This window comes from Falco naumanni, chromosome 8 (genome assembly GCF_017639655.2).
Source record: "Falco naumanni isolate bFalNau1 chromosome 8, bFalNau1.pat, whole genome shotgun sequence".
Classification (NCBI taxonomy): domain Eukaryota; kingdom Metazoa; phylum Chordata; class Aves; order Falconiformes; family Falconidae; genus Falco; species Falco naumanni.
This window is the reverse complement of record NC_054061.1, coordinates 1015824-1042995: the sequence shown is the minus strand read 5'-3', so window position 1 is coordinate 1042995 and position 27172 is coordinate 1015824. Positions and strand designations below refer to the sequence as shown.

The 27172-nt window shown below is 50.3% G+C and overlaps 1 protein-coding gene and 1 long non-coding RNA gene across 5 annotated transcripts in view; one reads left to right on the top strand and one right to left on the bottom strand.

Annotated features, from left to right (window-relative positions):
• Positions 1 to 22: 22 nt before the first annotated feature.
• SH3RF2 (SH3 domain containing ring finger 2) overlaps positions 23 to 27172 on the bottom strand; it is a 41415-nt gene continuing 14265 nt past the window's right edge. The window contains exons 2-8 of the mRNA XM_040603694.1: positions 21900 to 22169; positions 17575 to 17898; positions 9139 to 9233; positions 6910 to 7080; positions 4549 to 4769; positions 1291 to 1658; positions 23 to 321 (exon numbers count right to left, since the gene is read on the bottom strand). Of these exons, the coding sequence (XP_040459628.1) occupies positions 28 to 321; positions 1291 to 1658; positions 4549 to 4769; positions 6910 to 7080; positions 9139 to 9233; positions 17575 to 17898; positions 21900 to 22169 (1743 nt within the window). The 3' untranslated portion in view covers positions 23 to 27. The remainder of the gene's footprint in view (positions 322 to 1290; positions 1659 to 4548; positions 4770 to 6909; positions 7081 to 9138; positions 9234 to 17574; positions 17899 to 21899; positions 22170 to 27172) is intronic.
• LOC121092511 overlaps positions 9125 to 27172 on the top strand; it is a 43389-nt gene continuing 25341 nt past the window's right edge. For 2 of the 4 annotated variants that reach the window (XR_005829330.1, XR_005829331.1), the window contains exons 1-3: positions 9125 to 16190; positions 22531 to 22625; positions 23893 to 24616. This is a non-coding gene — a long non-coding RNA (uncharacterized LOC121092511). Of the gene's footprint in view, positions 16191 to 21153; positions 21375 to 22530; positions 22626 to 23892; positions 24617 to 27172 lie in introns of all 4 variants that reach the window. The other 2 variants (XR_005829332.1, XR_005829333.1) reach the window with 2 other exon arrangements.

The following is a 27172-nucleotide window of genomic DNA, read 5'->3' as shown; positions in this document are numbered from 1 at the left end:
AGGAAAGCAAGCGGAGGAGTTACCCTGTCAGTTTGCAGAAATGCTGCTGTAGTTCTTCTTGACAGGGAAGGTCAGCTGCCCGGAGAGGTCCAGCGACAGTGCCTTCAGGTGCAGTGCTCGTCGCTGGTGCAGGGGGCTGGAGCTGGTCCTGGGCGAGTAGAGCACTGCCAGCTCGGGGCCGGGCAGGCTGGCCTCTGGCAGGAGAGCCTCTGCTGCGGCCGCCGGCTCCATCCTGCCGCGCGGCAGGCTCGGGGAAGGCTGCAGGCTGTGCCGCTTGGGCGGCGGGGGGCTGTGGTTCTGGAACCGCACCGTCTTCACTTGCTGCAGCAAGAAGGGGACCAGAGTCATGGTGGGAAAAGCAGCCACCCACCCTCCTCGCTGTGATCTGCCCTGGAGTCCCGGGAGGATGAGCTGAGGGGGTGTCTGGCTCCTTGCCGGGGGCAGAGGGTGTGGGGACGCCCGGTGTGGTGCGCAGCTGATGGCACCAGGGCATGGCACCAGGGCATGGCCCAGCCCGGTGCAGCAGTGCCATGGCTATCAGAGACCTGGGAGAGCTGGCCCAGAGAGCCATCCCCCGAGGCAGCAGGAGAGCAGGGAGGGGCAGAGCAGGTGGCAGTATGAGATGAGGAGGGAGGGTGTGGGGGTGGCCCCTCCGGGAGAGCCTGTGTTTCTCTCCAGCTGACGATGCTCCTCCTGGGAGCTCTGAGGTCAGTTGGGCTTTTGGGGGGCTTGTGGAGCGATTTACTCTGTGGGTGCCATGGGAAGGGAAAGCTGTTACTAGGGCAATTTGCAGGATGATTATATCTTTATGAAATTTCACTCCGGCTGCCAGAGGGGAAAGAAATTTCCATTCCAAATGGCTCAGCCAAAGTGACGCGAGGGAGATAGGGAGAGCTCTGTAGAGACCAGCCTGAAATAAGGTCTAATGCCCAGGTCTGTGGTGTTTGCTCACCTGCTCCCAAACTCCCAGGGACTTCAGTGGGAGTCTTGCCCAATTTAAGACCTCAGAAAAGTCACAAGATTTGATTGTAACTTAACATTGGATTACCCCAGTGGAAGGAGACCCTGCTGTAGCTTGCCTTTCTAAGGGGCTCAATCTGAACAGCAGTGCCACTAACACAAAAGTCTAAGGCAGGCACCTATCCCAGTGATTTCTATCAGAAGAAAACCTGGTGAGAAGGGAGTGAAGCCCTGAAGGGATTTGGCTGTGGTCAGTATTGGTCTGATCCCGAATGCTGGTCCCCAAGGGCCCAGGGACCCCTCGGAGCAGCAGGTGGCCACTGACCTTACCTTTTCGGCGCTGTTGCGGGAGGTGTCTGGTTTCACCAGGATGGATGGTGGGGCTGATGCAGGTGGCTTCGGAGCTGCCTCGCTCTTTGCTGGAGGGTCTTTGGCATCCAGGATCACTGAGCTGCACACAGAGGGGGTTTGGCTTTCCCCTCCTCTGACCGCAAGTGCCGGTGAGGCATCGTGGGAGAAGTTTGGCCTCGTTCCTGCCTCGGCCATGCCAGCTCCAGGAGGGATGCTGTGCGGCTGGGGGCTGATGTGCTGATAAAGCTGAAACTGCTGAGGTCGCGCCACAGCTGTGGGAGGACGCCTGAGGGAGCCGGCAACCGGCACGGGGGTCCCTGCCTGCCCCGGCCTCTGCAGGGATCCATCTGGGCACCAAGAACCATATGAAAAGAAGTTGTCAGCAGGAATCCAGAACGGCACAGACAAAGCAAAGAGGCAGACGTGAGCAGTGGTCACAACCCCGCACTAAGAGCCCCACTCACAGAGATGCTGTGGGCTCGTAGCTCCCGGGGACTGCCAGGCACCTGCCCCCATGTGCCGGGACTGGGGTGCAGCAAAGCTGTCTGCATCCATAGCCTCTCCTTGGCAGGCAGCCGTGCCACTGGACACTGGCAAAGCCAACATACCAAAACCCTCAATCCTCCTGTATTTACATAATAACTCATGGCCACAGAAATTCTTCTATCTTGGATAGGACCTGTCTAGTTTCTGAGAGCTTGCCCTGCCTTCTCCTGGACCACAAATCCTCCTGGTGTAACCGCTGGAATGCGCTAACCTCAAACGCTGGGTTGCACAGCCTCAGCATGAGAGGGCTGGGTTTTCCTGCCCAGCTCCTCAGCCGAGGGGACGTGGCAGCGCTGCTCCATGGGCTGTGTGGGGGGAAGCGCTGCGATAAGCAGGTAGGACCAGATGTGGCCCCACTGGGAAGGGATGAAGGGGGAGGCAGTGTTGGGTGATGCAGGACATCTGCCACCAGCACATGCTGCTAGGGAGCAGAAGCCAGCCCCCTGAGCAGGAGCATTCCCTGGGGATCACCTCCTGTGACAGGGTCTCCACCGTTTCTTTGCTGAATGTCCAGCCCTGCCCTGGAGCCCTGCTGCCAGCCCTTATCATCCTGTGCCCTTTGTTCCTGTTTGGCTGCTCCATCCCATAGCTGCTTTCCTCTCTGCAGCACGGGAAGTCACGCACTTTATTTCTTCTGCAGTTACTTGCTGTTCACAAGATTGATTTTTTTTTTTTCTTTTTCTTTTTCTTTTAAACAGCCACCACAGGGAACCAAGCCCTTTACCGTAAAACAACTCTTAAGATAAATCCAATTGCGAGCCTAAAACCACTGACAGTGGCCCTTGCAAATGTGCCTGCCTCCAGTAGCAGCTCTGCCTGTGAGCATTGGACAATGTGCCATTTAGTTGCCCAAATACGCTTGGAAATGTATTCCAGAACAGCGTGGATGGGCTGAAGATAAACCTTGACAGCCTTGTTGGAAAGAATTTAACCAACTGAGCTCTGCATAAACCTTCGCAAAAAGTTTTACTTTGCCAAGTGTAAAACACTAGAATTACCAAAATAACCACAGCTGGGGAAAACCAGTGGTGTGGGAGCCTGGGGTCCCCGCCAGTCGTGTGGGAGGGGATCACCAAGGTTCCCTCTGCCAGTCCCCCATCCTTGGGAGGGGTGTTTCCTACAGCCCTGGGCATGTGCGAACGAGAAGCACATTTTTGATCTTTATGAAGGAGAAGAAAAATAGAGCTGATACAGAGGGGGTTTGCCTCTAGCTCCCTGCTGCATCAAGGCTTTTTACTTCACAATTTCACTGGGTAACTCCTGCTGCTTTTTTTTCTTTTTTTTTTTTTTTTTTTTTCTTGTGAAGTATCTTTTCTCACCTTCAGGCTATTCATGATTTTATGCATCTCATATATTTCCAAGTTGAAATTTTTTCTCCTGAAATAGAAGTTGCTCTATTCTCTTGATCATCCTCCTGCATACTTTTCCTGGTTTTACTATATTCTTTTTGAGTTACCAGAAATACGTGAAGTGTTCAGGATATGAGTTCACTGCAACTCCCCCAATGGCATGGCTGTTTTACTCTCTTGTTGTGAGTAACTTTCTTAATAATTCCTAATAATACTCTAACCTTTTTTAAAATTGCTTCTGAGCATGGAGTTGGAGGTCTCAAAGAGCCATCTGTGACAATTCCAAAACCTCTCTCCAGAGCAAAAAAAAGCTAATTTAGGGGCCCAAGGCTGCGTGTATAATTAGGGATTATTTCTCCCCATATTTGTGTATTGATGTTTCAGTGGTTTAGTATCCTGTTGCTGGGTGTTGTGGATTTCAAAGGTTGGATTTACTGATTTACATTTTCCAAGATCACTGCAGAAGCCTCTTTAAGGACTGATAGTATTGTCTTGGTACAGTTCATGGTTACCTTGCTGGAGTTTGTATTTAATTTTCTTTGTTTGCCACAAAAGGTTGCTTTTACATCTAATGGCCTCCCTTACTCTATTCTTTAAATGGTTTTGGTTAACCAGTGCATTTTGAGCCACATTCCCATGCCTTTTGAGGACATGGTCATCAGCCGCTCTGCAGAAGGGAGCCGTGCCACGTTCCAGCGTGGTGCTGGTTGGTGCAGGTGAGCCCTTTGTGGGGCACTGACCCACCCAGGCATTTCCCCCCGCCACTGCCAGCCTGGAGGATTAATCCACAGAGGTCAGGGCATGCTTTGCTATGCTCGACCTAGAAAATTCTGTTCTCCTTTGCATGCAGCCCCTTGCCTGGTGGCAGGATAATGCTGCCTGGCCTTGGCATTGCAGCCTGGCTGTAACGAGACCCCTTGGAAAGACCTTTCTCAAGGGCCCGTTTCACAAGTGGGGTTCAGCTGTGGGTGACAGCGCTGTCACTCTGTGTCTGCAAACCCAGCATGTCAGCCACGATGCCTGCCCACCCCAGCTTGTGCTGTGGGGAGGTGCTGAAAGTGCCCTGTGAACGGCTGGTCGCCGCTGGCATTGTGCTCAGCCTGACACAGGAGCCCAGCCCTGGTGGGGACCACTTGGCAGAGCTGCCCTCTTGCCAACCTGCATTTGGGTTTGGGTTTTGTTGTGGTGTGTTGTTTTTTGGTTTTTGTGGTTTTTTTTTTTTTGTGTGTGTGGCTCTGGTGCTATAACTGCAGGCAGCCAGTATGATTTTTTTGGGGGGTGGGGGGTGCGGGGGGGGATGTGACTGCCTTCTCTCTCCCAGAGACCCCCCCTGAGCACTTACTCTTCCTCGTGCTGCTGCGTCCGTGCCGCAGTGATGCTTGTCCTGAGGCTGCCGCGCTCCTGCCGGGTGAGGTGATGGGCACGGGCAGCAGCGTCGGTTTCAAAGGTCTGCTTTGTCTGGGGCTGTTTTCTGAGATGCTCCCTTGGGAGGAGAGTGAGGAGGTCGACAGCGTCCACGAGGCGTACAGGGAAGGCATTTTTGAGTCGGAGAGGTTAGATTTCCTGTTTAAAAAGGAAAAGAAAATAAGCTCAGACTAGACTTGGGGTTTTGTAAGGGAAGCAGCGGTTTGCCCAGCAGGGAAATCAATGGTTTTAATGTGCCTGTACTGCTCCGAAGTCAGGACTTTGGTGGGGAACACTATGGATACAGTTCAGGTTTCTGATTCCATTATAATGAGGGCTTTCATCTTTCTGCGCTGACATCAATTATTCCCAAGTAGGGTTAGATTTCATTACAGTAACGCTGTGGTATTTCAGAGGGGCCTGGCAGGCACCAGCCCTCCCTCTGCCCTTAGCCCCACATGCTGCCTCCTGCCCCTCTTGGTGTGGGAGCACGCTGCACAGCCCCTCTTGGCACAGGGGCGGGTGGGTCCTGGTGCACCGGGCAGGATTCGTGCTCTGGCCTGGCTCTTGCTTCCCCGCCGCTGCTGTTTGGGCAGCTCTCTGGTGCACAGCAGCTGCTTGGGGTTGTTCTCTACTCCCCTGCCTTCCCTAGAGAGGTCACCTCATGTTTTCATAGATTCGTTTAGGTTGGAAAAGATCTTTGAGATCATCAAGTCCCTGAAGCCACTAAATTGCTAAAGCCCATCAGACTTCCCCACCACTGGCCGAATACCACTCCGGATTCCTGGAGAGAGTGAAGTGCTTTAGCAAACTCCTTAAAGGAAGGAAAAAACATTTCTCTGATTCTTTACCTTTCTTGGTGGGGTAGAGGAATGATTTATGGTTTAATAACTGAAGCAGTGATTCATCAAATAACTCAGGCATCAATTTATTATGAAGAAATTTCTGAAGGAGGACAGAATAGCAGCTCCAAAACCAGTGCTTATGGTTGGAGCACTTTATGAGGCTATTTAGGGTGACTGGGCTGTGCTCTCGATTATTGGTTTGCTCTGTTTATCGGTGAGGTGGGGCTGCAGTGTTATCAGCTATATGGTGAAGAAATGAGCTGGAGAGACGAAGAGTAATCACCAGCGCTCTTGGATGCGGGAGGGTGCAGGGGGGCAGTGCTGAGATTAAAGCAGCACTGAGACCTCCAGTCTGAACTGTGCAACTTGGCAGAATAAAATATAAGCAGGGAAAGGGAAGCAAGGAGGGGAGAAACCAAACGGTGTGGGAGTGTCGGGGAGCATAAGGGAAATTTTCGATGTGTCACTGGAAGGCTTTTAGGGGGGCAGAGGCTGAGGTGCCCCCTGCAAGCAGAGCTCACTGTGCCCATCTGTCCCCAACCCCACTCCTGCAGACGGGGCTGGACCATCGCAGTGTTTCCAGACATGGAAGCCCTGCTCCAAATAATGAAATCACAGTCCTGGGAGAGGTGTCCTGACTTACCCCCACTTCCTATTTGTAGAAGCAAAGCTCCGCATTTCTAAGCTGTTCTTTGTTTCTCTGCTTAACCCAAGTGTCTCTCAGGGGAACTAAGGGCACAGGCAATTTTTTTTTCCCTGTCCTATGTTGTATACTTTAATTATTGCCTTTTCTAATGCATGCTTGTTTAGTTAGATCAATGGCGTCCAGTACTTAAATGCCTGCTCTAAAGACAGTATTTTGACTCTAAAAGAGCTTGTAGCTTATGGTTTCCCTTCTGGCAGGGAAAAAAAAAAAAAAAAAAAAAAAAAAAGACTAGTCATCCAAAAGGAATAAAAGAGAGTTCGAGCACAGACACGCTGCTCTTCGTCCTGGCTCCCAGACTAACTCATCAAAGTGTGCCGGTTGTGTCACCTATAGGTTCTGCCAAAGCTCCTGGACTGAATTAAACAGTCACGGGAGGAGCTGCTGATGTCTCTGTCAACATCCCAGGTTTAAAACAAGCAGGTGAAGGCTGACAATGTGCTGTTCGCTCCTCCGGACCTTGTGCCCCCTGTGAGGGGAACACTGCCACGACTGCTCCCTGCCGTGACACCTGGCTGTTGGAGGGAGCTGCGATTCCCGTGTGGTGCGTGCAGCCCAGTCGGTGCACAGAGAACTTGAGGGGGTGGGCGCTGCCAGGCATCATCCTGCCCGGGCGAGGAATCCCTGGCTTGTGTTAGTGCTGCAGGGATCCCTTGCCGTGATTTCTCTGCGGGAACAAGAAGACCCCAAATCCTATGTGTTACCCACTCCCCTCTCCGCATGCTTTTGTTTCATGTAAGAAAAAACAGACCTAAAGAGGGGAGCGACGTAGTTGCTGGGGAAGATCCCCACTCTCCCGGTGACAAGGGACATGCCCCGCAGCCAGCCGTCATGGTCTTTCCCGAAGACGCGGACCCCTTCTCCCTTCTGCAGCTCCAGCTCGTCTGGTCCATGAGCCGTGTAGGAATGGAGAGCCACGCACCTGGGGAGACAGTGGGGTGATGGGCAGCGGGGCAGGAGCTGCTCCGTGCAGGATGGCTGGAGCGCGCCCTGAAGCTCCCGTGTTTAACTGTGCTGGGAGCTGCTGCTGCTCCGCTGAGTGGTGGCTCTTTGCCCGAAGCCTCTTCAGCCAGCACTCACATCAAATGTTGGGGTGCTGCCGTTATTGTGGAAAGAACTTGCAGGGAAGAAACCGCCTGTAACTTCAGGCCAAAGGGGATATGAGTAAGAGAAGAACCAACAGGAACAGAGAACAGATCCTGTCGATGGTTTCTGTCCCAGAAGTGCCAGCCAAGCCAGCGACAGGCGTCAGGGAGGAGAAAGCTGCTGTTCTCCACCTCGCGATTAAGGGCTCGTGTGTACCTGTCCTAAGGCAAAGCAGCATGAAAGAGCACAGGCACGATGCTCTGTCCGAACGATAGCATCAGGAGTATGTTCTGCCTTTGAAGTGTGTGGTGAGCCAGAGGCCTTGCATCTGCTTGCCTTGAGCATCATCTGGAGGTTGCAGAGGCGCAGGGAGGAGCGCTGCTCTATGGCAAGGCGCGTGAACCCCATCTTCCTCCCTTTCCTCTTCTCTGCAGAGACTGACGCCCCTGCAGAGACTGACACTGAGACCGAGTCGCTGCCACTTGGGGGCCTTTGAGAATAAAGTGGAGAATAAAGAGGAGGTACATGGCTCTGCTCTGGGCTAGCGAGGAAACCAGACTAGAAACTGATCTGAGATCCCTTCTAGACCTCTCTGTAGTGATTCTGGGACTATGACTAGATGATGAAGCTTTGCTCTCCACTGTGAACCACGTGTGACCACGCAGCAAAACAGGAACAAAAGAAAACAGCATAGTTTTTCAAAACATTTCTGTATTTGTTCTTTAAAGAACTTTGTTTCCAGTGTAACACATCTAATTGCATTGTTGGGTCTTTTTCCAAGGGGAATGTGATCTACTCCCACATATTAATGAGTTACAGACCAGTACAGCAATTATGAAATACTATTTAAGAAATAGTAACCACAGACCTAGTTGTCTAGATAGTCCTTGACTATCTCATAACTTTTTAAAACACTCTCCCTGTTGTTCAGAATGATCACGTGAAAGTTTGACTTGAAATGCCTGCATTTACATGAAGTGACTTCTGTTACTTGCCCAGAGCAGGCGAGGTTCAGTGTAAGGGTGTTCTTATTCCGCAGTGGCTTATCACTTTATACAGGATTCATCTTGAATGGCAGGACATGCAGATACTGGTCTGGTATTATAGGGTTGAAAAAGGAGCTGTGCAAAATAGGCAGCTGATGGAACGCCTTAACACACTCCTCATTCTGCAAATTATTGTAGGGTCCAAGGAGTTTTCTGGTGTTTAAGATTAATTGTGTGTAATAGTCTTGGGTGACCTATGCTAATGCACACAAGTAGCAAACATCATGAGCATAGTACAGATTTATAGGTATTGCTCACGTGTACTAGTGTTTCCACAGGTCTGGCTTGATACTGTGGAGGTGCTAATTACCGTGTCGACAGCTTGTTGCTGTTTTGTTGTCATTAGGTAGCTTACTACAGTGCCAGGCTGATGAATCTTATCTGGAGGAAACCAGATCATTACAATATATAATCTGCAAATTTTAACCCTGGGAAAGTACTAAAAGATTGGATCATTCAAAACACCAGTGACCTTCACTGTTTTAAAATAAATAACTAGAGGCACTTAAGGAGTAATTAGTTTCTTTAAAAAAATGTAAAACATACTGTTGACAAGTAGGCAGAACTATGTATCTGTGGATATGAAGTAAGGTAGTTATGTGCAAGGACGGTTCACCTGCTGGGAATATAATAATTTAACAGTGATATTAAGTCGCTGTGACCCCCTGCTTAGACCAGCCAAGTACATTCCTACGAGGATCTGCTTTTGGATCCAAGCCCATGGGAGCTGCACTCTGCTCTGCCTTTACCTCCCGGCATGCAAGAACCTTTAGCTGGATGAGCCTAAGGTGAAGGTACAGAAAATTACACGCCCCTCCACCCCGCCCGCATGTATCTCAGTTACGTACATATAAGCTGATATGTGATGCTGCAGATGGGGAAGAGTGACAATGGCTGCAGAGTGCCCCAGTGATCCTGGCACAGGGTAGTAAGATGCACTGACCTAGAGGGAGAAAGAAACCAATATATTAACCTGAATGTAGACTTATTTTAGCCACTGGAAGAGCAACTAAAAACACTTCACAGGCTTCATCTACCCTTCAGAAAAAATCAAAAAACAGCAAGAAAAACCCATATCCACCACCAAACCCAAAAACCAAAACCCAAAGATGTTTCGGGAGAAAGAATAGTTTGGAGCATTTGGCAAACAAAAGAGCAGGCAGTAAGAGGAAGACCTTCCACTTCAACAGTGAGATGCTTTCCAGGGTATGGCCCAGTGGGACTGATGGTGCTTATCCCATGGGAACTTGTTGGGACAGGTAACCTGTGTGTGAGGAGGCTCTCACGGCAACGATGAAACAGGATAAGCTTAACTGAACAGCCGTGGCTTCCAGGAGTTCAGCTTGAGCCCTAAACCTGTAACTGTTGCTCATCCTATCTGTACAAGATCCACTGGAGCAGGGGAGCACTCCTTTGCCTCTCTCCGTGTGCTCAGCGTTTTCTTGCCCCTTTTTGCTTGGCTCTGAAGAAGGTGAGTACCTCTGATTCATTGTCTCTGCTGCCTGCTTCAGAACGGGAAAGGAGCATTTCAAGCCCAGACTTTGCTAACCAGGAGGAGACAGTCACGTCTGCCAGGTGAGGGCTGGTGTAATCATTGCTGTTCTACTTGTTATGTATTTAGCTCCATCTGGGAGTATTGGCATAGTCGAAACCCTAAATAATACAGTCCTTGCCCCAGTGATCTTTTAATAACTATTATTAAAGGTATTTACTACGTCTGTGGTGTCTCGAGGAGCTCCACAGACCCATGCGTGTGCGCAGTGCAGACCGTGCCGGGTAAAGGCAGTAGCTGCGCGGGCAGAGGCACTTCACCTGGGTTTGCATTTAGTTTGTGGTGGCCCTTTCCCTGCCATCATTTTTCATCTATGGAGAGGTACCAGCCACCATAACGCCCCTTCTGTCCTCTTGTGGGGGCCTTTCACGTTCAAGGGAGGAACCTCAGCCCCGTTTCTGCTGTCAAGGTAACTGTGTGCCTTGAGCACACCGTGCCTGACCCGCTGCTGCAGTGGGCGAGCGCCTGGCCCTGCCGCTGCCCACCAAAGGCAAGAAGATGCCTCCTTGGACCTCCCTGCGGTGCTGGTGAGGATGCGGGCAGTGTGCTGGGCCGTTCCCCTTCCCCTGTACCTCCATGTCTCACAGGTCAGGTGACATCCACCTGCTTAGGGGGTTTCTGAGGTGGGCATGCGCTGCTGGGCATCCCCTGCCCGGCGTCCTGCTGAGCATCTGGCTGTTACCCCAGAACCTGCCTGCAGGGTGTCCCTGTTCTTCTGAGTTTGGTTTCGGTTATTTGTCCTTTGTGCTTGCTGGGCTCTGGCGTGGTCCCACCATGGGCACTGTCCCCACCTCCCATAGCGCTGATCTCTGCAGGGCTTTCACCTCCATGAGGGGACTGCAAGGAGGTGGGGCTTTTGTTCCAAGGGTGAAGGCCATGCAGTGGAAAGAATAGAAGAAATTTATGCGAACACCAGCTTCTTGTGTAAGAGCAGTGCTGCTCGCGTGCCCTGCACATTGAGGAGTAAATAGGATGACCTCTCTGAGGCTGATAAACTCTCCACCTCCATCTCCAGTGTACTGTGCAGGCTTGAGGGAGCTTCCAGATGCCAAGAACAAGATGTGGAGATGTTTCACTTGGTTGCTGGTGTAAGGTGAATTAGTGTTTTGTAGCTGGCTGATTGAGCGGTAAAAAATCAGCGCTAGAGCTATTAGATATGGGAAATGTTAATTCTTTTCCAAAAACATCTGAAGAACATGCAGATAAAACCTCTTAAGCCAACTATACAAAGTGCTTCCACCAAGAAAAGCTGCTGAAGTGCATGGTGGAGGTGTAGGTCTAAGTGCCTCCTCTGCTTTTACCCCTCTGCTGGGGCTGCAGCTCCTGCTGGAAGTTTGTGTGTTGGCATCTACGGCCTTGGAGTGCCGGTGGGTTATCTGATCTATCCGATGGGGGAATTCCTGCCATGCCAGAGGAGGAAGGTGCTGGGCTAGATCCTGTTGGGAGCTGTGTGATGGCGTGCTTTAAAGGGAATATTTTCCTTGCTGGTTGCAAACTTCTGTAGCAGTCAGGGTAGAAGGTGTTTCAATGTAAACAGAGAACTTTCTAGGGAAGGTAGTAGACCCTTCCCTTTCATGTGAAAACCCAGCTATCTTTCAAATGGCAAAAGCAAAATAATTTAAGCTGAACTTTGGTGGACAGTCTAGCTGGCCTTGTTTCTGTGCCCAGCAGCGAGGCAGGGGTTTAGCTGGTACAAGGATGAAGACATCTGTGTCCTCCAGAGGTGGTCCTTGCCGGCGGGGACCCAGCCATGGTGGTAACCCCCGCACTTCTTGCCTTGCTCGGGGGCTCTCCGGGGGCCATGCGAGCCTGAGGAGGTGGTGGGGTCTCTCCGGCCTGGCAAGTTTGCTGTTGCCGCTCCTCAGCTGGGAGGGCTGAGTCCGTTCAGGGGATGGTGGGGCAGCGCAGCCCCCCCGCAGCTCTGGGGCGCTGGCCTGGGGGCGTCCCTCTGCTGCCCTTCCCCAGCAGCGTTGGCTTCTGAAAACGGTGAGAACAAGCGGTGCTGCTGAGCCCGGCCCAGGAGGGTCCCAGTCACTGACCCCGCTGCTCTGTGCCCACCATGCATGCTGCTCCTCCTCCTCAGTTTCTTTTCTACTTCTGCTTTTCTGGCCAGCAGCAGAGCTGGGGCTGGAGGCGGTCCTGGCCTGTTTGCGTGGGCTGGGGCTGCGGGTTTGGAGGAAAGGATGGCAGCGTTCAAACTGGCATCCTCACAATGCTCTCTTCTGCTGATCTGTCCCTTCTAAAGCAAAGAATATGTCCCGGGGTGAACTGAGCAAGTAGTTCATCCCATTTGGAATGCAGCACTGTGTGCGCTGGAAGGCACTAGCCATGCTGTGCCGCTGCCGCCAGTTCCCAGCGAGGCAGGGCAGCTGGAGCAGTGTCTCTGGGGAATCTCAGCCCAGTGGAAAGTCGCTGGGCTGGGATGTGGCTGGCAGTCATGCTCTCCAGCCAAGACCACAGGGCCTTTAATGATGCAAGTTATCAGGGCTTTAATCTCTTATTCATTTCAAATCTAATTTCTAGTGGTCATGTCTGTAACACGGTGCTGAAGCACTGGCTTAGCAAGGACCTAGGGGAAAAAAAACCATGACTCACCAGCTCTGTTGCTCTCCAGTAAATTAAGTTGATTAAAAAACCCCAGCAACTATAGCTTCTGTCTCTGGACCCAGAGTGGCAGGTCAGCTTCAAACCATCTTTGCGTTCTTCATTTTCTAGTCCAGGTAGGGTCAGACTAGGCTCTCATATAATCAAAGGTGACTGGAAATTATAATTCCGTTTTAATAGTTATCATAATCAAAACCTTCAGAATTTGGGGATTTGGAGTTTTTTTCCTGCATTGGAGCAAAATTACAACCTTTTGCTGGTTGTCCTGATGGAACTGTGCTGAGATGTCCACCTCTGGATGGAAAGCTTAATGTTTTTTCTCTCTCTGTTCCCCCTCTTCGTGGAAGCAGCAATCCTTTCAGAGCCTGCATCAAAACTGGTTTTGAATTTTCAACAGAGAAGAAAAAAGGTTGAATGAAATATTTTCTAGCCACATAAAACTGATTTCAGTATTCACTTTTGCTGATCTCCTGTGAATACCTTGCAAGCCCTTGTAAGTACAAAGAGTTTTGTTTCCTGCTTCTCCTTAAATCCCTCTCTTACTCCATCTCCCCACCTAGCTTGTCACCAACATGATTTCTAGCTTGGCTCCTCTCTACAGTGCCCTGCTGACTCAGGCAATTCCCTGTCGAGAGTGTTCATGAGATGCCTTGTGGGGTGGAGGATTTTCCCCACTGCATCACGGGGCAGCCGGTGCTCTTGGTGCTGCTGAAAGTTGGATCCCGCCAGTTTCAGATCATTTATTGCATAGAAAAGCCAAATGTACTAGAAGGCAGATGTTGGGTTTATCAGCTCACTTGAACGAGCAGCAAAGGGTAGCAACAGCTCTTAGCCAGATGTTCCCTGACCCAAGTACCGGCCAGCCCAGCGGGATAAGCTCAGCTGGGACCGGGAAGAGCTTCCTGCAGCTGCTGGTGCTTTCTGCTGGACGCGGGAAGGGAGGGTGCAGCTCTGTAGTGCCTGCTCCCCTTGCCCCGGCAGTCAGGGCTTGCACAACAGGCACATGCACAGACACGGTGCACCACAAGCCCTGCAAACTGGTTCTGGCTCCCGCCTGAGCCTGGCTTGGCACCTGGAAGGGGAAGGAAGAGCAGGAGGAGGGCTGGCGGCAGGGCTGGCTGCTGCCGGTTCTTCCCTTTTATGGGCTGAAATGAGTCCGACCTGGGCCTTGGTGGTGGAAATGCCAGGCAGGCAGACGCGTTGTGGTTTGGAAAGCCCTACAAGCACCTAGCACAGCCTCTTCAGCTTCGCTTCTTAAGCCGTGCTTTGTTGCGGTGTGTGCCCAAGGTGCAGCCCCTCCTGCTCCCTCTCCCCTCACCAAGCACCAGCATTGCTCGAGACGTGATGCCATGGGGGAATGTGTCACGCACAGGGTGCTTTGGGGGATGCTAATGATCTCTTCTGTCTCCCTCAGGCATGTGTAGTCTTATAGCATAGGGAAATTGTCATGTAACTACATGCTACTGGAAAAACACCAATTTTTTTGACCCCCACCCCAAAGAAAGCAATGAATGCATCCATTCAAAATGTGTGGAATCTTTTTTTTCTAAATTGCCTGATCCAAACGTATGTTCAGTATCTGTCTGGAAGCCTGTCCTGGAAGAGGCGATGGATTTAAATGCTCAGGTAGTTTCAGGGTTCCATGTTTTCCAGTTTGATGGCTAAGGTTGCTCTCCTGCCCCATCCTCAAGTGATGGCTGCTGCTAGACACCCCCTCCTGTGATCCTAACCCTCACTAGTGCTAAACCTGGTTGCAGCACAGCTCCTTTCCTTCCACCTGCTCTTGTGGGGCCTTAAATCCTTGTCTTGAACTGGGAATGAAACGGGGTCGTTGCCTGAAAGGACACAAGAGCCCCGAGTGCTCGGTGGAGGGTGCGCTCCCGGCGAGCGGTGCCTGCCCGGCGTGGAGGCGGGCGCGGGGCTGCGCTGCTGCTGCTGGGGCAGCTCCTTTCGTGGGTGGAGAAAAGCTCCGGTGTTCGGGTGCGGAGCCCAGGGGCCTGGGATGCTCTCAGACTTCTCAGGGCTCCGCATGGAGCCCCAGATGGGGAGGCAGGCTTTCCCTGGCTCCCAGGGAGGGCGGATGCTGTGGTGCACATTCCTCCTGCCAGTGATTCATCCTCTAACCATGCGCAGCCTCCGTGGCTTCGCCTGCCGTCTCGGGCAGGCTGCTGCCTTCCCACACCGTCCCTCTGCTCCGTGGAGGACGATGTCAGCGCTGGCGGCCAGGGGGGCACTTTCCACCCCCCCCCATCGCCCAGCCTTTCTGGTATCCCTCACCCTTGCCTGCCAGCTGAGGTTATCCAACGTTGGGCTTGGTTCTCCTGGGATAATTCCCACTTAACCGGTTAAATCCTTGCCTACTTCATTCTCGCAAATGGTTCAGTCTTGCACAGCGGGTGTCGGGAGCTCCTCGCAGGGGCTGTGCTGTTTGGGGCTGGCTCCTGGGGGTTCAAGAGCGGCCACCGCTGCTCCCGCCGCAGCACAGCCGCGTGTGAGTGCAGGCGCGGCGCCGGGTCAGCCCTGGGCAGGGTCTCAGCCCAGAGTCAGAAAGGCTGAGCTGTGCTGTAGACTCAGCTCCATCTGCTGCACCATATTTGTGACCACCCACAAAGATCCAGGCTACTCAACTTCTGCAGGCTTAGCAGGGAGCACGAAAATGCACGGAAGCAATTAAGGGTGTGATTCAACCCACTCTTTACTATATTGCTAATAACAGAAGACCCCAGCTTGGAACTTGTACTCCAGGGCTGGCAGTAGGCACGGAACTGCTCCTTGCTTCCAAACTTTTATCTGGAGTAGTTTAAACCCAAGAAACATTGATCTTTTCCTTTCAAGTAATGTTGTGTATATAAAACTAATTGCCGTGGAACAACCACACTTTTGGAGATGCACTGCAGTTTTTCCAAAGTCTTAGCACTTGCTGCCAAAGCTGAACTTCCACCAGAAGCTGCTGAGTGGGGCAGACAGCCCTCGGGATCGGCATCAGCTCTTGTCTCTCCCATTATTCCTCAATGCTGCAACGTGAGCTGCCTTATCAACACGTTCACCCCCACAGCTTTTGCATCTGATTAATATTAGGAGGAAGGATGAGTGACCTCACTGGGATATGGTCAGCATGGTCCAGCCCGTCAGCGTGTATCTGGGCTTGCAGAGGAGTCACAACTTTGCAGGTCAGTCATTGCAACCCAAACCCGGAGATGGAAAAAGGAAAAGCTGCAACCTGTGTGGCCCTGTGAACAAGAGGGATCCTCCTGCAGCCCTCTGGGAGATAACCCGTTGTTTAGAAGAAAGGAAACACCAACCCTTCCAGGGCACAGCGTTAACATGTTCCCTCTATTGCTTCTGCTATTGACAATAGTTCACACTGAGATGTTTCTGGTAAAATTATATTGGGTTCGCGAGACATGATACCATTTCAATTGAATTACAGTTCTATTGTAAGGCTTCATTTCCTCTCACATAAAACAGGATCTAACATCCAAGGCTTTTTGCAGGCTATTGCTAAGTACAAAATGCCTGCTGGGTTTTATTGCAGACACTGAACTACCAGGGGCTGGCTTATTGCTTTATAAAACGTTAGAGCAACCTTGAATATGAAAGATGTCATATAAATCTAAACAAAACCTTTTTTTCTCCCATTTCAGATGATCTGTGAAGATTCTGTATTGAGATCTTTAGTCAGAGTGTGAAGAAGGAATGAGAATCTTTTGCCTCCTAAAGTAAGGAGCAGATATACTCCAAAAGGTCAGTCTATGTTTGTTATCTCGGCCACAGGTTCATCTTCTCTCAGCACAGTCCTGGGTTCAGAGCAGGCTGGCAGGGACCCGTGGGGTGCTCCCTGCCCCAGCAGGAGCTGCCCTGGCAGGAGCCGGTGCCCGGGAGGAGGTGGGCAGGTGCAGGCAGAGGCTGCTGCGGGCTGTGGCAGAGACCCCGGCTGCTTTTCAGAAGGGCTGACAGCCCTGGTTAGAAGAAGCAGGAGGCTTCTTCATTACGTCTGTAGATGTTGTAACACTGCTGAGGTGACATTGTGTGAGGAAGCCTGTTCTGTAGGCAGTTTGCCTTTGGAGACAACTTTGTGGTTTAGGGTACAGTAATGGAGCTCTGTGCCTCCGCAACGCCTTCGTGTGCCCCAGCGGGCAGAATAAAGGTGGTGGTTATAGATACCCAAATGTGAGCGCCAGGGCTGAGATTTCAGGCAGCGATTAAACTTGATAAAGTTTTTCAATTAAGCCCAATGCTTACCGTTAAGGATGAGCATTGGGGATGCCGGGGACTCCTTATATGCTTGAGACTTTACCAGAAAAATTGAAATACCAATTATTAACAAGAGCAGGTTTCTCCTTTCCTTTTAAGCATAGGGGTTAGATGAAAAAGCTGTGCAAGCAATCCCTGGCAGTACAGACCCGCTCGGCGCAGGGCAGCCTCCTCACTGATCTTACTGGGCATTTATTTGCTCGTAACTCAGGGCCTGATTCTGCAGGTCCTGCCATGCCAGTGCAACTTAATTCTGTGAGGGGCTCAGAAAGGCTCATCATCAAAGCAACACAGGTGAACATGGGCAATGGCTGGTTTTAGCTTTAATTTTGCAAATGCTGAGAACTGCAGAACTATCTGGTTTTGATCTACATCTTGATGTGACAAAACAGATGTTTGCTTGCAGTGTGAATCCAGGCACACACACACATGCATGTCTGAATAGGCTGAGGCTCCATTAGCTCCCTTGGGAAGTCACGTTCCTTACTTCCTAAAATGAAAAATATTTTATTTTGCAAATTAAGCTCTCTGTTTTCTCCCCCTCTGCACATGGAGCTCACCGCAGTAGGGCAGAAATCAGAATGAGAATGTGCTTTACCAACGTGCTTTGATAACTGAATTTCTCTTTTGATTAATTCCCTTGGGCCCCTGAACTCTGAAGACAGACCTTTCAGATTCAAAAAGAGTGGAAAAAAATCCCAGGCAGCCTGATGTGGGTGACATCTCTTACTGATGCTATCAGCACAGGTGCTTTGCCTTTGCATGTGTATGCTTTGGCTTTTTGCATTGCCACCTGCGCATGGAGTATCCCTACCCAGGACCTGCATTTTGGACTCGTACTGTTCCCACAGCATCCATGCTGCCACTTCCTTACCTGGAGAGGGCTGCTGCAGGGAAACTGTGCTTTCTCGCTGCTCTGGGTGGCCACGGTGGGGTTGCTGGAGCTGATGAGCACGGGGGAGCTGATCTCCAGCGCCTGCCGCTCAGCAGGCGCGTGGACTATCCGGTTGAGGGTGTTCAGGGCAGTGGTGATGGAGAACTGCCGCAGGCTCTTGCACCTGGAGTCGGGCACCTTGGGGAAAGCTGGCGAATCCGCGCCCTTTGCTTTGGGAGATGCCGTTCGGAGGGATGTGCACTTAAACTGAGGGGACCAGTGGCTTTTGCTGGTCTGCAGGAGTTGCCTTGCAGTGGTGTTTGGCTGGAAGAACAAGGGGAGATGTGATGGCATGCTTCAGAAGTTACGCCTGGCACAGCCCAGCACCTGCTCAGTTGTTCCTTTTTCCTCTCTTTTCCTACCTGGCAGCAGAGCTGCCAGCAGATTTCAGATGATGTTACAGGTGATCTTTAAAAACCCATGGCTCAGTCGTTTCCCTGGTATGTTTTCAGTAACAAATCCCAGATGCAAAATTACTGATGCAAAGCTGACAGCAAAATTGAAACTGGTTTGAAAAATGTGTTGCTTAGACAACATGTTACTGAAGCTGAGCGTTCTCCCCCTGCCCAGTACTTTACAGGAAGCTTTTTTCCTGTCAAACCCTTTGGCTTGCAGAGGTATAAGGAGAGCTGGCTGACTCTCTAGCAGCATTATAAAAAATTAACTCTAAATTAGAAGGGACATTTGGTCACATCTTTCTTTTCTACTTTGTGCTGGCATGCTTAGGTGTGACCGGCAGCAGGGTGTCGGTGCCCTGCAGCTGACTCGAAGTCAAGAGCTTGGAGAAGCCCTCACTGATGGTGACTTTCCCAGCAGAAGTAAAGCCACCCAGTTACGTCTCTGTAGGTCTAAACGTTCATGGCTTGGTCCTGCTTCCATTGAAAGCCTGGCTCATTAACCATTGGGTTTAATGAGGGAAGAGTCAGGCCCTGAGTTTGCATACAGGCAACGTTCAAACAGTATTTCTTGGGAACTGCTGATCATACAGTATTAATAGCAAAGGGCATGTGGTGACAGTGTTTTTTACCACGATGACTGCCAGAGGAATTAATCATGATTTACTGCTGACATTAACGAATTGCAAAACTTTGAGATTCTCACCCACTCACATGAGGCAATGTGCCCGACTCCTGGGATGGACAAGGCTGACTCTAACGCAGGAGAGGTACAGGTGTCTGTCAAGCATTATCATTTTAAAGCAGGGATTGTTTTCACATTTCCCTCCTCCTCACTCCTTAAAGCAAGGTTTAAAAACCATATTGTGTGCATCTGTACATATATAAGATAGCAATATTGTCATTTTTGTATGTAATTAAACTTTAGCCTAAACCGGAAACATTTTCCTGCCTTCTCTAAACACCAGGAGACACGATGAAATGGAGCATAAACCTAAGTGTCAAAGCCAAGAAAAGCCTGGCATCTCCCAAAACAGACCTACCTTTGCCTTCTCCATAATTAATTTCTAATTCCTTTGTGGCTTTATGTGGCCCTAACTAACTTATTTCTGTTAACTCCAGACTTAAGTAATTACTGAAACGAAAATGATTCCATTAAATGAAAAGACATTTTACAAAATGTATGAGAGCTTCAAATAAGATGTTTTACTAGTATCCTTTTATAAAATAGCCACAAAGAAGTGCTTGCTGTAATTATGGTGATTACAAGTATTAATTTTATTTCTAGGAATTCTTGTTGGTGCCACTTACACCCTGCATCTCAAGCTAAACGGCAGGAATACAATTAATGTCTAGACCAGTGCTAACGAAGTCCTGTCAGGGAGCGGGTGGCTTAAAGGTCTGCAGAACTGGAGTGCTGGGGATGCCACCCGTGATGTGCTGGTGGTGGCTGGGAGCCACTGTGCCCAGCCAACCCCCCTGTAGCCCCCCTGCAGCCCCGGGAAGCAGCTGGGGGGGCTCACAGGGCAGATCCACGCAGAGCAGAGCTACACAGGAGCTGGCTACAACAGAACCTGCTAAAAATGCGGTTTTGATGTTTTGCCTGAATTTTCCATTTTTGTCCCTGATTTTTTTGTCACTGTGGAGGCTTTGCCGCGGTGAGGGACAGCTGTTGGCTGGCTGCCCGCAGGGCTGGGGCAGGGGGCCCTGCCAGGCTGGAGCGGGGCTCTGCCCATGGGTGCCGGCACCAGCCACTGCCCGGCATGGCACTGGGTGGGCACGGTGGCGGTGGGGCTGTACCCCCAAAATGGGGAAGGGCCAGCCCCGCTTTGTCACCTAACGTGCCCTCTGTTCCCATCAGCCCTGCGAGGGCGGTGATGCTGTCACCCTGGAGGGCAGGAACGTGGTGTCACCCGCCCTCCCTTGCGGCAGAGGTGGGTGCCAGGGTGGGAGAGGGCTCACCCTGCCATTCCGCAGAGCGGCCTCATCGAACAGCCACCGTGGCGCGGTCCTGTCGGGTCCTGTTCAGCGCAGATTTTGGTGTCTGAAATGCCACCTTGTCTGGCCTAACTCAGCACAAAGCTCAAACTTGCTTTTAATTTAAAGGCAGGAGCGTGGCTGAACCGGGACTGTGGACACGAGTCTGAGGGTGAGGGCATGAGAAGCCTTTGACTTGCTGGGTGGTTTCCATGGCGTGGAAATGCCTCTGTAATTGCCACGCACACAACTAATAATACAAGTAGCACTGTAGCTAGGAAGCAAGAGAAAAACCCCTATGCAAGTGCGGAGGCAATTGGTGTCATACTGCTGAGAACTTCCCATCTCTATTTCAGCAGCTGAGATCACCTGACATTTGCTGGAGTAAGGTATTTGAAATAATGCAGAGGAAAAAAGCTAGTTTGTATTGACTGATAGGTACATCTCTTTGGAAAGATTTACACTCCTGAGCAGCCCAGCAGAAGTAAATCTTGTTAACTTTGAAGACGTTTTCATTTCATCTTGTTAAGGATATCTGCCTTGGGCGGGGGGGAGGGGGGAATAAAGAGAATTTACAGAAACAAATTCATGTTTTTCTCCCTTCTAAACTAACATGCCGAGTGCTGCCACTGCCTCGAGGTTACTGCAGAAGGGAGTTGCTGAAGTGACTCCTTCAGCCTTTGTAATTTCGTACGGTAACAACCGACCACTGTCACAAAGCAGGGGGACAGGAAGATGCTCTTGCCATTTTGCAGAAGCGTCTGTTTGTTTTAGATGTGCGCTAACTCCCCACGTGTGAACTTTGCTGTGGGAGTGGAGATGAGCACAGCCTCCTGACGCAAATAAACAGAATGAGTAAGCTGTGAAACAAAGGCAAATTGAGTGAAAGAGAAAAAACAAGTGAACGCAGACAGCAGAAAACCAAGGCAGGTGCCTCCTGCTAATAAGTGAATCCAAATGACAAAGGGAGGATTGCTGGCCGCCTGGCATCTCTGCATCTGCACTAGCAAGTTGAGCACCCACATTTTATAGAGCTGCTGGTGATGTGATGCTGCTGCTCTGAATGGACTTCTCTCTGTCAGTTCCTCCCCTTGATCATAAGCCACAACTGGCTCTCAGCTGTTTGATTTCTCTTGCCCCCTGCTAGCCACTCCACATCCAGCACGGACTCCCTGGGGAACCTGGCCTGGACCACAGCCTCTCTCTCCTGCCTCTTCCCACCCATTAGAGCAGCTGTGCTGCTGGCTGGACGGACAAAGAGATGACTTCTCTGCGAGGACACTGATGCCTCTGGACGGCACTTGCTGTTCTGCTCTGCCATGCCTCACCTCGTTCTGACACTACAGGGGCAGCTGACTTTGCTGGGAGGTGCAGTTACTCAGAAGAGTGTGTCCTCTAACAGAGTAGAGGCAAGCTCTGTAGCCTTTGGGGAATAAAGGGAAATATAGTAAAAAATCAGCTCTGCAAATCCATGCCTCCAGTAGGCTGGGTATGTTCAAGCTGCATAAATGATGTATCCCCAGACCTGGAAGCAATTTTCTTTACTATGTCAGTAGGTGTCTTCTAGAGATCCTGGAGTGCTTTGGTCAAGAGAGAGCAGACTGCCACCGTTGGCCGCTCCTCATCAGCGACAGCAGCGTGGTTAGAAGCTGAGCTGAGGGAGTGCAATCGCTGCTCCTAGCAGGCACTAGCATCCCTCTCTGGATGCCCCCATCCTGCACATACCCCCATGAGGCAGTCCTAGGAGGTTTAACTGCTGGTGGCAGTGTCTGAGCGGGCTAGGGAACCTCACTGATTTCCAAAAGGGAGCTCCTATGGAGTTGGGGAGTAGCAGAACAGCACACAGCCTAAAGAAGAAAAGAGCCCAGCCCAGCTGCTGTGGGGTGCTGTTACCTTATGAAACGTCAGGCAGTCCTTGTTTTCAGTCTTATCCCTGCTCCTCAGGTCAAAGCTGTAGAGTGCTCTGCCAAGGGGTGCTGGCAGGGGCAGGTGCTTGATGACTTGCACGGAGCTGGCTGGGAAAACGCCGCTGATCCCATTGACCTCCCCCAGATACCAGTTCTCGTCCAGCTGACGGAGCAGCATGATGATGTCCCCCTTGTTGAACCTTAGCTCCCCCGGGTTGTGCCCTCGGTAGGTGTACAGGGCCTTGGCTCTTGGGACCTGTGGGATGAGAAACAGCCTTTGCAGTTCATCTGTGATAGCAATACTCACCATAGACAGAATTCCCCAAAAGCTTTCCCCAAAAATAATTACTGGGAAAAGTTTAGAGGTCTAAGGCTTAAGCATGCATTTGCTGGGATTAACTACCCACATCCTTTCTTGATTTGTTTTTCTAATGAAGACAAGCTCCAAAATACTTATGCTAAATTTCTATCAAGATGAAAAGCAGGCTGAACTTGTTTAAGAATATTAAGAAACAATTAATGCCTTAAACTAGTCTTCCCATGGGATCTTATTGCCTGCTATATGGCCTCCTATAATACAATGTCTATTTTAATGAACCCAAGTATTTCTATTTCAGAATGACCGGAGGTCTCGGCCATCGTCCAGCTTCCCTGGCGGCTGTCACCTGTGGTGGCCAACTGTGCATGTCTGCGAGAACGTGGCAAGAGCAAGGTGAGTGCAGGTTACTGCTCTCCTGTGGTTATCGCCCTGCTGTAACGCTGTGATTTTATTTCTGGGTTACAGGAAGACAGGCTTCTTAATATTGCTCTTTCAGTATAATATGAGAAAGAAGAGATATACCAAACCCAGAAGAGATGAGGGAACTTTACTGTCTTGACTCTCATAAAAATGAAACTACAGAGTTCACTTAAAATAACTGCTTTACTGACACTTATCTATACTCAAAACCTCAATTTAATACACAGTGCAACAGATCATTTAGACAGCTGAATAAATCCACAGCTGTCCCTAGCCCGGTGCTGTGAACCCACGCGGTACAACTCGAGGGCAGCCTGAGGGGTGTTTTTCCTGGGAGAAGTGCAGATACACCACCCTTTTCTGTGCTCTGTGTAGCTGTTCTAGGTATGTGTTTGGGGGGTCCTGTGCGCTGGAAATCAGCAACACTGAAAGGCCCAATCTTTACGTACTTGTGCTAAAGACAAGGTGGAGATACCTTTAGCATGTTTGCTGGATTAGAGTACTGCATCCCACACAAGTGCATCCTAGAACAAATACGCAACTTGAATGTATTGCCATTTGCAACATCACAGTTGTGTATGAAATGCAAAACACCGCGTGTTAAGCTCTGTCCCGCTGGCCCATTGGCTGGAGCTGAATGCTGCTCCTTTAAATGCTGGTCGGCCCTGAAGCGGCCAGGCGGCTCAACCAGGTGATCACTGCGGGTCCCTTCCAACTGGAATCCTGTCCTGTCCCGTCCTGTTCCGTGTGTTTGAACGCTGTGAGGTGTGCCATGCTCACAGGACAGGCTGCCAGTGGACCCATCGTCCCGTCATCTCTGCAGACAAGTTAGAAATAAAAGTTGGAAGAACAAATATCCTCGTGTGTGTTTGTGGAGCCTCGATGGCTTAATGATGCCATTCTAGCACGGGCCTCTGTCAGTACGCAGCGTTTCTGTGCCGTGCTGGGGGAGTGGGCCATCCAGCCTCGCATCCAACTGGAAGCAGCCACCAAGATGATGCGCTTGGCTCTGCTGCACAGTGCGCCACTGGGAGAGTTTCCTTCTTTGCTGGAGGCAAACAGTGACTGTTTTTGGCATGAAGACAGACAGCTGTAACTAAACTATTATCTGAACTGTTAATGCTGCAGATATTGCTGTTTCCTTGAACTGTACCAGATTCTCAGCTTCACTAATATCTTTCATTGTGGTTCATTTTCTTTGATTAATTTTGAATAACTGTTCCTCTGATTCTCATTGCAGGACCTTCACTGCAATTGGTAGGAATCTGGAAATAAGGAACAGATCCATTTTCTGGTTTCTGCCTGCTTTCCAAGACATGGCAGCAGCTGCTTCAAAGGATTCCTTGGACCAAGAGGGGAATCCTTGAATTTGGAATGGAAAAGTAGTTTTAAGGGTCCTGGCTGCCCCTCCTGTGCTGGTCAATGAGATAAAAATCCCATCGAGTGTCTCCTGGGCACCTGCAATGGAGGCAGCCACGGCTCTGCACCTCTGCAGCGTGGGAGTCTGTGCTCTGCCGCAGGGGTGCCTGCCCTCACCGCAGTGGTGCCTCTGCACACAATGCACCCCTAAAGTTTAAGTGAAAATAAACCACATGCTGAGCTCTGTTTCTGGCCTCTATTTAGCTGCATGAGGTACATGCTGAGAAACTGGGAAGCTCTGATTGTCCACAGCTCCAGAACCTCCATCAGTTTTAAGCAGAGGTGCTGGTGCCCAGGTCAGCCAGGGACAAGAAGCTTTGCTGCTGCTTCTGTGCCAGTCTGCAGATTTACATTGTCCTTCCCCACTTTTTAGGATTTGTAATGTCACGTGTGGGAACTGCAGGAAGAACCTTTGCGGATGGCAGAGGAGCTCCATCGATGGCCAAGTGCTTCAAACCCAGCTCTCTCCAGCTCTGGTCTGCTGGCTGAGATGTGTGGGCACCATGGGGAGTTGGTCCTGTCCCATGAGAGCTGTGCTGCGCCAGGTGTGAAGGGGATAAAGGGGAGCGTGCTGGGGGGGTGAAGGGACCCAGGGCTGCTGGCTCTGCAGCTCCCGTGGGTGGATTTTTGTCTGTCAGCTGCCAAGTGCTGTGGCCTTTGAGCAGGACCCTGCATTGCAGTTTTTCCAAGCCATAGTCACCAAACCCCTGCCGACCTCATGGGAGATGGCACATTTGTACCAGTGACCCAGTCAGGCTTTTCCAGCCTTCTTCTGTGGAAGGACATAAACCCATTTCCCCAGGTCTGCCTGTGTCAGTGCCCCGGGCTTGGGCAGGACTTCTGCAGGGCTCACGCCCCCATCAGCCACGTTTGGGAGGTCAGGAAGGTGGAAGACAGAAACTTGATAGGAGTTTCCTGAAGTGTGGAAAAGATCAAATTTTTCATGGAAATGATCTAGGTTTTGGGAAGATAACATCTTCCAGCACTCTGAAATACTGATGCTTGATAGGAAAAAGGAACCAAGAAGAGAAAAATGTCATGTACCGTGTTTACTTCAAAGCACTTGAAACAGGAAGCAATTAGTTTAATGTTTAGTTCTAATTAACACATGTGCTAGTAGTAAAGACGTGCACTCGGCTTAGTGACACTGAAAAGTGCATTGCTGGAAAAAAAAGAAAATGATGAAAGTGAGACTGGGGCTAGCGCTGCTCTCCATCAGCCCCCCGAGCACGTATGGGACGTGGGGACCGTGTGCCAGGATGGGAACGCTCCTTGCAGACGTGGGCCTGGCGGCCGCGCTTCCTCACACACAGAAACAGGCTGTGGGAATACAGCATCACGGGAGGACCATTCTCCTTCGGAAAGACTGAGCTGACAGACTCTCTGGTGTGAACCAAGGAGAAGGAACACAGAAAGAGACTCTTGATTGCCTCAGGAGCAGCCAGAAAACAAACAGGACTCATGCAAACTGTGAAGCCAGGGCTTGCGAAGGAGGAGCGCAAACGGATGGGGATGATGAGAGTATGGTTGCACAGCAAAATAAAGCAAAACATAAAAGGCATCAGGAACGAGTTATGGAAATGTATTAAAAGTAAGAGAAACTCTGAAATGAAAAGCATGCCTGTTACTAACTGGGAAAGGTGAACAAGCAGTAGGGTGCTGAATCTGGAATATTCTTTCTTCAGCAAGAAAAAGGATGGCACAGGCGGGCAGGCTGGAATAAATAACTGAAAACTAGGTAGGATAGGCGTGCTGGTGACATCAGGGCTGGCTGAAATTTGCCTCTCCTGCTTGGATGGATGGGCTGTTTCTTCCTCTAACCATGGTCACAACCTTCCTTTCTTCACCTTTCATCCCACTTCCATGCTCTTCCAATCTCACAGCCATTCTGTTTTCAGGTTTCCATCTAAGCCTGGTTTTCTTTCCTGTCACCATTTCCTGGAGCTTGCAGACCACTGACATCATCTTACGCCTCGCTTTATAGACCAGAACGCTTGTATTCAGTCATTGAAATTTGTTGTAAAACTTTTGTGGATCTAAGTGATTAACAGTTAATGCCTACATGCTGCTTTAGCACCCAAAAAGTACTCAGAACGTTGGTCTTTTGGGGCTTGCTAGTAATTTCAAACACTTAAAAGGTAACGCAGGTATATTCCTTCACAGACGTTTTGCTCAGGAACTATTGTGATGTCGGTGGCCCTTTGATCTGTACCACTTATTCCCTGCTAAAGCTCCCTGTACTCCAGGGAAGGGCTCTGCAGTTCCCCATATTTGGGGTGGGGAACCTCAGAATTGTTTCGAAGGGATGAATGGTGTTATGAAGAGATCTGGAGATTTGTATTAGATATTGGAGGAAATCCTTCCCCATGGGGGCGGCGAGGTGCTGGCACGGGCTGCCCAGAGCAGCTGTGGGTGCCCCATCCCTGGCAGTGCCCGAGGCCAGGCTGGACGGGGCTGGGGGCAACCTGGGCTGGTGGCCGGTGTCCCTGCCTGTGGCAGGGGGTGGGCTGGGTGGTCTTTAACATCCCTTCCAACCCAAACCATTCGATGATTATTCCACAACTGGATGTGCATTTCTAGTTGTATACAACAGGGAAAAACTGTAATCACAGTGGACTGTTTCAGCACTTGATGACTGACATTTTCATAGTTACATATTCTTTGTAACTGCCAAAATATTTTTTTCTAATATTTTAATAGTCTGTTAACAGCAAAAATCAATGTAATTTAACCAAAGAGGAGAAGAATTTAAAGAAGCCATAGCAATACAAAGCATTTTGCTTTGGAACCAATTGAAATTAACTTGAAATGAAGGTTTTAATGCTCTTCACTTCATAAAAAATAATAGTAAATAATTCAAGTAATTTTTAAGGCCCAAGTAATTTTTTTCACAAGTCTATCTTTGTTGCTTTTTTTTAAAAAAATGTTCTTTGTCTGTTCAGATACTGAGCCAAAAATATCCCATTGATTTCCCAACTTTACTTAGGACATAAACCAAGCTTTTATCTATCCACATGGAGCAACCAGTGTGGTTTTCACTGTACTTTTCACTTTCCTGCTTTGCAGGCCTTTCACAAAGTAGTCAAGCTGAAGTTTTCAGA